A 12,030-nucleotide genomic window follows, 5' to 3' on the forward strand; every position below is an offset into this window, starting at 1 on the left:
TACCCTGTCAATCAGTCATGCCCTCTCTACGTACCTTACGTGTTTATTGGAGAAACAGGCCCTCTTATATCAGATAGGCATCAACATGTCAGCGGGAGGGGTACCGAGAGTCATCGTCTTCGGCTTTCGGAATTACCATTATTACGGCAAAAGACGAACAGCACAGTGCAAGACATGCGGCATAAACAACTCGGACAGCCAGGCGACAACTTCAAACTTTGTTCGTCATTTGAAGAGCTATTCTGCCCAGTAAGCGCTTGTCAATTAGCTAATATTATTACCCCAGAAAACGTGAGCGAACATTCCGACCGGTTCATCACAAGACCGGTTATACATTTTATGAACGAGCAACACAGGGTTAAATGAGCTAAATGGGCGATTTTGGCTGCTGCCTTGGTTGGTGTGTGTGTGTGTGTGTGTGTGTCTTTGTGTGCACGCATGGGGGTCATCCCTGCAAAGTAAACATTGCAGCGATGAAGTCAGTGTTTACTGACAGTTACTTATATCTTGTCTTTTCACTTTATTAAGATCAGATTCTGCAGGTAAAATTACAATAATAAGGTGACTTCACTTGGACTTGACTTGACCTATTACAGGTCTTGACTTGACTTGACATAACCTGTGACTTGACTTGACTTGCTCAAGAAAAAATGACTTGGGACTTACCTGAGACTTGAAGGTTAAGACTTGAGACTTATTTGAGACTTGCACATGTGTGACTTGGTCCCATCTCTGTTATACACATATGATTATTGTCACATACATAAACTAAACTAACTAAACCTACAACATATTGTACCACAATAGCCGTAATTATTATTATAATATTATTACTTTAATGAATGTTGTTGTAAGCTATTATCATTACTTACTGTCCTGCATCTCTCTCTGTCTCTGTCTCTCTTTATGTATCATTTTGTCATACGGATTACTGTAAATGTATTATGTTGATCTGTTCTGTACGTCATCTATTGCACATCTGTCCGTCCTGGAAGAGGGATCCCTCCTCAGTTGCTCTTCCTGAGGTTTCTACCGTTTTTTTTCCCNGGGGTGGATCAGACTAAGAAGCCGAAGACTATCAGTAGTCTGCCTGTCACTCAAAGAGGCTCGCCTTTATATACACGTAACTTTAAGCCAAAACAGATGAGTTCTATAAAAGTTTAGCCCCCGTACATTTTTCACGAATGCTGAAATTAGCTTTAGACACCAAAACTGTTTTTTGAGCCAGGTTGTAAACATGTTTATATCTCTTGTAAAGTTGGACATTTTAACATGGGGGTCTGTGGGGATTGACTCGCTCTTGGAGCCAGCCTCAAGTGGACATTAGAGGAACTGCAGTTTGTGGCACTTCAGTGTTCGCTTCATTTTTCAGCCTCGGAGGTTGCCACTTGGAAGAAAGGTCAATTTCACATAGAATACTATCAAGAGATGACATTAACATTTTGTTGTTTTTCACTTGTGTTGGTAAGTCACTAAACCTAATATTTTCCAAACTAGAACAAAACCCAATGTCTGCAAAATGTCATAACATCAACATCCAGACATTTGAAATATCATCAACCCAATTTACATTCCAACCAAAATTTAACCTCTGTCCAACATAAGAGTCCAACATGTTTCTGACGTCCAGTGCCAGCTGGGCTGTTAAAGGCTTGAAGTGACTGCATTTACAAAAAGAGGTACATGGCATTTATTCAGTTTTGTTTCATGAGTTTGTTTTAATAGTAATAACAGAGTCTTGACAATGGGCCTAATGCAAGAATGGAATTTTCTCCTTCTTTGAATGTTTGACTGAAGAATAGCGTCTTATAATGTCTGTAAAGTTTGAATATGCAAGCAAAATGAATTTAATTTTTATTTACCTTTACATACATACATATATATATATATATATATATATACACACACACACACATATATACATATATATATATATATATATATATATATATATATATACACACATAACTGACTTCAATAAAATTACTTCTGGGCTGATACAGATCTGAATAGATCACAGCTGTTATAGTTTGAAATTTCAGCAATTAACTCAAAAATTTGATAAATTGACTCAGCTGCAGTTAAACATGGAGATTACACACACACATGCGCGCGCGCACACACACACACACACACACACACACTCACACACACTCTCTCCGAGCTGTTACCTGTGAAGACAGCAGGTTACAGTCGATGTGAACTCCCCGCCCAGTCTTCTGTCGTTGCAGCAGGGCGGCCATGATGGCTCCGTGTGCATACAGTCCCGTTGCCAGGTCCGTCATGGCAACGCCTGGACGCACTGGCTCACCATCCTGCTAGCAGAAGCATTGCATTATTGGAGGTGAGGGTGAGGGTTGTGACGTAGTGGATGCTACATCACAAACTTCTCAACTTCTGACATGGTGGCTAGGGACAACAAGGAGCCTGAGCTGGCTACAGTGAACGCTGCCTCGTTATACAGATGTAAGTTACACATGCTTTTTGCACTAGCATTGTTTTTTGGTAGTAGTCAGATGACATTAGAGATTTGATATGGCTGTGGAAATTTAATTAGTTTAGTTTAGTTTATTTAGTTTATCAAGGGACAGTGTGCAATACCATTAATCATTTACAAGAAATGAGGAGATGGTTGCACCAGATTTAGCTATAACTGCTAATTTCCATCTGTAGTCCCAACATATAATTTACAATATACACAGACCACAATCTAAAATACAAAGAAGAAACCTAAAATACAGATGAACAGTGGACAGCACAGAGACAATAGAGACATACAATTTCCACATTTAAATCTGAGTCCAGGACAACACCAAGATTTCTTGTGTGACTAGTTATAAAAGAGAGAGGGCCTCAAGGTGAGAGCTGGCATTCTTTCTGTCTGTGGCCCGAAGACAATTACGTTGGTCTTATCTAGGGTTGGGACTCATTAGGATTTTAACGATTCCGATTCCTTACCGATTCTTTCTTAACGGTCCGATTACTTACCGATTCCTCTTACCGATTCCTACATTATATTCATTATACTTGCTATATTTAAACAAGTATATAATAAACACAAATGCAATCATACAAATACAAAAACTTTATTCTAACTGTTGCACAGTACAATTAGATGAAAATACACATTTGTGTGTGGTGTGTATTTCAGATTTAGAGCTCGTATCATCTCCCTGAGAATATATAACAACAAAAAGTGATTCTCTGATTTCTACAGTAACACTATTACCTTACGTGACAACACCTGAACACAACACACACACATTGGCTGTTTGTTTCTACCGCTCCACAACACCTGAACACAACACACACACATTGGCTGTTTGTTTCTACCGCTCCCATCGCTGGAAGTCTCGGACCTCCTGCCGCCAGCCTCCGTCTTGATTAAACGCTAAAAATTAAATAAAATAGGGAGACAGGTTTTTCCTATTTTATCTTATTTTGTTATATTTCTCCCTCTCCCCTCGCTGGAAGATTTTATCTTATTTTGTTATATTTCTCCCTCTCCCCTCGCTGGAAGCCTCGGACCTCCCGCCGCACACTCCCGTCTCAAACACGGAGGTCTCCCTCTCCGCTGAGCACCCACGGCGCACACCCGGCCTGTTAAATAGCCTGTAACCATAACAACTGTGTGACACAAACTCAGTGCTTTAGTCATTAAATAATGTCGGGCTCGGTCGGGTTCGGAAAGAAATATGCGGCCCGTGCTGCACTCTAATGGAAATGCACGTGATGTTTTTTTTTTTTTACAATCTAGGAACCGTTTGAAGGAACCGTTACTCCAATTGTGATGGAACCGGTTCCGGACTGGAACTTTGGACCCGGTTCCAAAAAAGAACCGGATCTGGATCCCAACCCTAGTCTTATCTCTGTGGAGTTGGACAAGTTTGTTTCCTTTTCCTGCATTAGTTTTATATAAATTTCTATTTAAGTAGCCTATAATGTCACATAATGCAGGAGGGCAACTGTTGGGTGGGTGCAGCTGCTTAGAAGCAGGTGGGTGAAAATCACCTGCAGCAAAGCCAATCATAACTCTTTACTTAATGCTGTTGCAGAATTATAATTGTACTATTGTTCATAAAGTTTTAAGCTCAGCTAACGGAGCTGACATCAGCTGTCAGCTGTTGCCCAAAATTGTTACGCACTCTCATTGCACGTCCACTAGAGACTGACATTTTTTGGGGATTCCCGTTGGTCACAGGATTCCTGTGGGATTTCCCCTGGATGGGAGTTCATTTCACATCTCATCACATGACTGACACAAGACAGGAAAAAAAGTCAACAGGAACAGGCGTGACAGGAATCATAATATTTATATTGAGTGAACAATGTGAAATCGGCAGCTATTAGTTTGTTTCCAGAGAGCCTTGTTTTATGGTAAACATTTGAAGAAAAATGGATCATTTTTTAAGATAATATTATTATGATGCATAATTTTCATTAGCACAATAATGGTTATTCCTTTTATCTGACCAAGCTAATGGACTCACTGCTAGTTATTTCCAACGATTGTAGCAATTAGAATCAGAATATGATTTACGACCAAGTATGTTTTCACTTACAAGGAATTTGCCTTGGTGTTTGGTGCAAACAATAAAGATATCAAGAGGAAATAAAATACAAGCCAAAGTATTGCAACAGTCAGTAAAATAAATATAGAATAGAAAATTACAGTAAAAATACGAAAAATATACTTTAAAAATATTAATGTGACAAAATTATTTACACTATAGCTGTTTCAGCTGTTAGAAGGTATTTCAGCATTATGCTATACTGATTGAAATGGTTAGTTTTTATATATGAATACGTAGTTCTAATGCGGATAAACACAGTTTTCCGTTATCAAAAAACAAAACACGGTAACAGGTTGGGGCAGAAGCATTCCCGGAACCCATCGGCTGTATTCCGCGTCTGACTTCCAACAGACAGCAATACAGCCTCTGGGGGCAGACCCCCGATTTTTTGGCATTCCGGTTTGATTTGGGCAGAGGAGGCGAATTTCCGTTTCCGACTTCTGTTTATATATAAGTAAATATGTTGAACCATTGCGATGGATTCAGAGTTTGCAGTGACGCCAATTATGTTCCGCCTCGTTAGTTCATCGCACGGACCATTTAACCTGGCAATAACTGCAGCCGGCTCAAACGTGATTGGTCAATATCACGCGGACTACAAACAGCCTACAACCGGAAACCAGGGCTCTTCCGCTCTTCTTCCGGAGGCAAGATCTCCAGGGTTTGCCTACAGACTCTACATTCAGTGAATGTAGCTTTCCTGGCGGAACATGATCCTCAGGGGTTCTTGACCTAGTATCCACTGGTCAGTGAAGATGTAAAAATACATACTAAAAGGGACCAAACAGGATTTTGTTTTGTGGAAGTGGGACTTCATGTCATCCTCTAATGCCCGCCTCTCTTTCTCTCTATCTCTCTGTCTCTCTCCTGCTTCACTCATTTTCATCGCTGGGTCTTCATTTGATTCTCCAAAATTGAAACAAGGTTGCAGAAGGGGCGTTGAAGTGGTTTGATGCACCACGTAATGCTTATGGTGCATGATTGGCCATTTAAAACAATGGGTGCAATTCAAAATGGAGGATCACTTTCAGTGTGTTTGGGCCTTAAAACTTAAGAAATAAACCTAAAAATAAAGTTTTTTTACCTATGTCCTCAGTTTATTTTGTGAAGAGACTGTGTATATTCAACAAGCAGAAACTCTAGATTTCCTGTGAAAACTGATTTATTTTGAAATGACGCAATGCATATAAATAGCATAAATTGACACACCAACCTTGAGTATCCAAAATGCTGGAGAGGTACATAGAGCATCATGGTTGACGTGTATGGCCACCGACTAAGCCTTAGTATTAGATGAGTTGGGACTGAGAATGTATTGAAAGTATTGGATTGACAGATGGACTGATGGGGCTGTTGTAGCTTTAACAATAGAATAGAATAGAATAGAATAGAATAGAATAGAATAGAATAGAAGAAAACTGACTCTGACCTCCGGCCCAGTGATGTGCATCATCCCCGACACAGCAGAGGCAATGGAGTCGTAGCCTGGACTCTGAGACCGAGGACCAGTCTGTCCATAACCTGAACACAAACACACACACACACAGGCACAGACACAGAAACAGAAACAGACACACACATACACACACACACACAGATTATTACTTTTGTACCCAGTGGGCTGGTTCCTCTCTGACCTGAGAGGAAACACAGCAGGGAATCAAACTGTCGTCCTCTTCCAGGAAAACCACATTCCAGCTGTGTGTTGAGTCTGCCGCTCTGACTAAACAACCAGATTGATTTCCTAAAGAGTCCAGACACAGCTCATTTTCACATCAACAAAAAAATTCCCATAAATGCTTTGAAAATGATCACCTGCCCACTGACAGGACCAAACAACACATATTTAAACTCAAATGTTGAGATAGAAACAACTGAGTGAAATGATGAATTCTGAGCTCCAAAGATGGAGTGAAATCAGTGAAGTTGGTATTCAAAATGTGTAACAAAGGCGGAGCTTTAGCAGCACAATCTGGTTGTTTAGAACATCCATAAAGAGGGGAGCAGTCAAAAGTCTGAAAAAACAGGTCATTTCTGTGCATCAATCAACCCTAAAAAATGTATTTTCTTAAAACGTGAAATACAGCAGAGGAGGATTTTTTTTAAAAATGTCTCAAACAAAACTAGAATTACTGCCTGGTAGTTGTATTCCTCCACAAACCGGTCAAGTTTCAGTTACAGCTTACATCTATGTCATCCAGACTCATATGTAGTCACAGCAGACAATGCCTCAAATATGGATGTTGCTGCAAAGAAGCTACAAACTCTAAAACATGGATGCTTCACACAGAGAAGATCTATACAATCAGTACAGTTTCAAGATTAGTGTGACCAATTCATTATCTGACCAAATGTTTCCCCTTCTGTTCCTGACATATGATGTTGAGTAATGGTCAGAAAACTTATGATGTCACAGTGAAGTTAACCTTTGACCTTTTAGAAATAAAATGTTATTACTTAAGTTATCATTTTATCCTACGAGATATTTGTGTGAAATTTTGCCATAACTAGCACAGGTATTCTTGAGTTAATGGCCAAAAACATGTTTTCCTCAAGGAAAATTTCCCCAAGGCATTCTTGAGATAGACACAAAGTCACAGTGACCTTGACCTTTGACCACCAAATTCTTCAGTTCCTCTATGAGTCCAAGTGAGCATTTGTGCCAAATTTCAGATATTGGTATTCGTTCTTCAGATATTGTGTTCTCGAGAATGAGACAGACGCAAGGTCACAGTGACCTTTGAACTTTAAGCATCAACATCTAATTAGGTCATTGTTGAGTCCAAGTGGAAGTTTGTGCCAAATGTGATGAAATTTCCATTTCCAAGGCATTTTTGAGTTATCACATAATGAGATGGATGAACGGACAGCCTGAAAACATAATTGTTTATGAACATGTCAAATTGTCCACTTCAATATGTCAAACCTCAGATATTTTATATTTATCTTCGTTAAGGGTCTTTTTCTGTAAATTCTTTAAGAATTATTGTCAATGTTGAGCAATTTAAAAGCAGAAGTAGCAACACATGATACACGTGAAAAATGAAAGACTACAAACAACATCAAATGCAAATATATGTGTCTACAAATGTGTCTTTTTATGCCACAAGAGAACATTTTGTAATGTTTTGAGAATAAGAGCTGCCACAAAAATATAAAGAAATAAAGTAGGGATGCCTGATCAAGTTTTCTTTGATTCTTCATATCATATCTTCTCCGGACACGTCTTATCTGATACTTAAAAAGATTAACAGAGACATAAATATAGAGAGATTTTAACATAAACTGACATTAAATATCTGACACACTGAAATAACCTTATTTTTCATGAGCTACATGATCCAAATACTAAAGGTCCTGGTTCAAAACTTCGAAGTAGATCAGCTTAAATAATCAGAATTTGTCTGAATGTTACTCCTGAAACTGATGTGATGTGATCAGCTAGAGAAGAGACTGGTTGTATTTCTGCCAATACCAATCTATTAAAATATTCCCCAGTTTGGCCCAGACAGCAATCTTTAGGATCAGCTTTGTGAAATAAAGTTACTAAACGTCAATGGATCATCTCTCTGTTGGTTGATTTTCAATAAAATTAAGTAAAACCAGCAACTGCATGGAGAGAAGGATATCAATCTAAGAACTGATGGATAGTTTGTAAAACTATCAGCAGAAATGTAAGGGTTTACAGAATCTGTTATTAAAACTGCTGAATATGATCCATCAGCAGCTGAACATCCTGCTGTAACTGAGACCAACAAACATTATGAAATCTAGTGTCTGCCTTTTTTTCCCTTTTGTTACAAACTGACAGGAATTAGAGTTTTGGGGGGATGGAGACATCAATCTATGAAGCATCCTGCTCAGTTTCAGACAGCTCAGGATGAAACCAGGCTATAAAACTGCCCACTGCATCCAGCTGCTGCAGCTTAATGAGGCCTCCTGGGTAATGTAGTTTTTTTCCTTAAAGAAGGAGGAGGAGGAAGGAAGCGAAAACAAAAAAGTGTGGGAGTGATGAAGCTGGAACAGAGAAGTGGGAGTTTTAAAACTTAAAGGCAGTTAAAAGACAAAGGAAAGGGAGGAAAGAAATGAAATGGAAAGAAGGGTATTAAGACAAAATACATGAAGGCATAAAGAGCGAGAAGAGCTCACCCTTTCACATTTCTTTCCATCCCACTCTCACTACTCCCTCTAATCAGCTGACTATGGGTGTTCACTCCTCTTGTTATCCAATCACACTTTGCCACGATCTCTCAGACAATCAGGATGCCACTGCAAAATTTTAAATCTGCTCTCTCTTCTGCTGATGCCAGTCATCATTTTAGGCAGAATCTTCACACTGGCAGTCGCTCACCTTACTTTTTACTTTGCAGTCTCTTATTGATAGTATCAGCCTTGTGCGATTCCTCAGCAGAAACGGAATCATCTCTCACTCATCACGTCCTTCAGTTCAGGCAATTTCGCCTGTTACAAGTCAGTATTGTCAATGCGCAACTTCAGCCTTCGTTTATATCTCCAGTCTTGATCTCAGTGACGTGCGAATTCAAGATATTGGCCCAATACTACACGTAACATGATCTGTTTCTTCGGGACACTTTGCATACGTACACCCAGATTGCCCAGCACAGTCCCTGGTTACTCCGGCCAAGTTTTCCACGCACACCTTGCTTCAGTCCCTGGATATGCTTCAGCCTCTGCCTCATCAGCGTCCTCATCAACGCAGGCCTCCATATGCAGCCAGTCACCACATGCAGCCAGCCGGCGTCCACTCCACAGCCAGCGTCCAGCCCGAACCAGCGCTTCATTCTGCCTCCAGTCTCTCCAGCCCCGGTGCACCTGGATCCCTTACGGCAAGAGAGCCGGCGGTTCAAGCCATCTGATCATCAGCTGCCCTCACTGTTTAAGTTAAGTGTGTCTCATATGATCTGATCATTCAGTGCTGCAGACAAATATTATCACTGCATCATTAATATGAAGTGATTTATTTCCTCCTCCTGTCACCCCTCGTTTCAATGGGAAAACACTTACCGTAATACTGTAATAGCGGCCTTGATTTTTGGTTCATTGGGTTTCATCAAAGTAAGCATACCAGGCAGGCACACTAAGCCCTCTCCTTTACAATGGTATGCGCTCATTTCAAGAAAAGCGAGTTTTCCTCTTCGTCTTCATTCATAAAAAATAAATAAATTCACATGCGTATCATGGCGTTATCTTACCACACTTCCTGTATCATTTCAAATTAAAAGCCCCTCAGCGATTTTTCGGTGTGGGTTTTATAGGTGACCGACAGAGGATATACTATTATCGAGCACAAACAATTAAAAACGCACTCATTATAGTACTCGTATTTACTCACATTCCTTTACTTTCAGGAAACACAGTGTAGTTTGCATGTGTGTCTATGCACGTGCTCTCACATCAGCTGTTCATCAGGTGGCAGTTCTTTAAATCTGCTAATATTTGATATCTTGCATTCGATGAGTTATAGTGTTCAGCTAGTCTGTATTAATAAGTAATTAAATGAATGTTTCAAATTGATAAATATATTAGAAAATTGAAAATAAAATAAAAATTAAGGAGGAAGTTGTGTGCTGGAAGCCCTCTAAGGTAATTGAGATCGTGATATTGGTACTCATAGATCAACTTCTAATTGAATCAGTTTTACTAATACTGCCCTTGATTTTACTAAGCCATTCCAGGATTGCTCTGCGATTTCACTACAATGAACTTGTCTGACTAATCTGTAAAACACTTCGGGTTTGCCTTTGGGTTTGAAATGTGCTATAGGCCTAAATAAATCTGCCTTGCCTTTCCAAGACAGGTTTTGATGAGTAAATCAAAAAAAAAAAAAAATAATAATAATAATAAAATAAAATAAAATACCCAAAGGATAATTCTCGCGCCTCTATTGCAGTACCATCCTACCTCCTTTTCCCTGCTGGGTTGCCTTTTATCATATGCACAGTAATACAGAAGCAGCCATTGGCACGAGGGCATGTTGCTGTTTTGTGCTATGACCTATTTCAGTGCTGGAAGTTGTTATTTACCTGCGCTCCAACTGGATGCACATACAATGCCGTGCTGCGCTGCTGTGTGAGCAGCGTGTTTGTCTGTGCTTAACAGCAGTCTTTTTATGGTTACTTACACACTGTCCACAACAATAACTATGTCAGGTAACAAACTGTGCCGGGCTTGGGTCGGGTTTGGTCAGGAAAATGCTCTAGCGTGCTCACCTGTGCGTGTGTGCATGTGTCTGTGTGCGCATCAAAACGGAGCCCTCTCCTCTCCTCTTATATGCTTTACTCACAAGTGTGTGAATTGATCTGGATATGAAACGTCTGTAGAGCCAAATAATATAACGGTAGTTTCTAAAGAGCTGAGACTGAGGGAAAAAATTTTTTAAAAAGCAGCGGCAGTGTGCCACTAGTTGCATATAGGGGAAACACTGTACTTCAAATCAGTTAGCCCCCGTTAATCACCAAGCTGTACAGGAACGTAGAAAATGCACGCACTACCATTAATATATTTAAGAAGGCACAAACAGCATGTAAATCCAGTAATAAAAAGTTAAAGACAGAATATTTTGGTCAGCGTCAAGCAATAAACCCAAGAATTCGACAGTCCAAGTCCCGCAGGTGAAGCTGTCCTTAGTGGTGTGGGACCAGATGCAGGCACATCGTGGTCACAATGGTTGGGGCTCAATCGTCCTGTTTGCTTTATTCTACGTCCTGATTAAAGAGGTCCTTGCGATGTCAGCTCCGTCCTGGTGGCGCTCTGGGCGGTTTTCTCAACACTTGTGGTATTTTATAATCGTCATGTTTTGAGACTGTCTGCAGTTCAGTAGTATGCCACACTGCTCAGTTCTGGTAATCACAGTTCCCAGTCGTAAATACTTTAATGTAATTCGAACTGTCTTTCACAATTATATCCATCACAGATTCACTAATTCAATGATGTCATCCATGAATCGGTGCCCGGAACATGCCTCAGTCCGTGTCATGTAGAGCAGACCATAGGGCAGCCTCTAATTAGCCTTACCTTTTCCCGATCTCACGCACATTAAGGGCTAAATAGTAGTTGGTAACTCATTTTGAGCTCAGCAAGATTGTCGCGTGGTCGCCCTCTCATATGCAGATGGCATCATTGCTAGAGTTGGGCAATCTTGTCCATATCCTATCATCCTATCGCCATCTAGTGAAATCGCAGATGAACGATGTCATCGCCTGGGGGGGGGGTCATTACACGTCGCCGCTGAAACGTTCACTTATAGCCTCTCTTTGGCGTTTGAGCAGCTTTATAAAACTCTTGAACATGTAATGGCTCCTTAATTAGCAAGTTGACTTTACATAGACGACATATCTTTTCAATTTCTCCTGACATTGCGTTGTTTGGTTTGTTCACCGCTCGGCCCGAACATACTCGGGCGGAACATACGCGGAACGGATTCCGCGGAGGTCCG

The 12,030-nt window shown here is 40.3% G+C and overlaps 1 protein-coding gene across 6 annotated transcripts in view; it reads right to left on the reverse strand.

The window, feature by feature from the left end:
• sugct (succinyl-CoA:glutarate-CoA transferase) overlaps positions 1 to 12,030 on the reverse strand; it is a 301,740-nt gene that overhangs the window by 257,984 nt on the left and 31,726 nt on the right. For all 6 annotated transcript variants that reach the window (XM_050056660.1, XM_050056658.1, XM_050056657.1 and 3 more), the window contains exons 7-8: positions 6,004 to 6,095; positions 2,172 to 2,315 (exon numbers count right to left, since the gene is read on the reverse strand). In XM_050056660.1, the coding sequence (XP_049912617.1) occupies positions 2,172 to 2,315; positions 6,004 to 6,095 (236 nt within the window). The remainder of the gene's footprint in view (positions 1 to 2,171; positions 2,316 to 6,003; positions 6,096 to 12,030) is intronic.

Source organism: Epinephelus moara, chromosome 11 (assembly GCF_006386435.1).
Source record: "Epinephelus moara isolate mb chromosome 11, YSFRI_EMoa_1.0, whole genome shotgun sequence".
Classification (NCBI taxonomy): Eukaryota; Metazoa; Chordata; class Actinopteri; order Perciformes; family Serranidae; genus Epinephelus; species Epinephelus moara.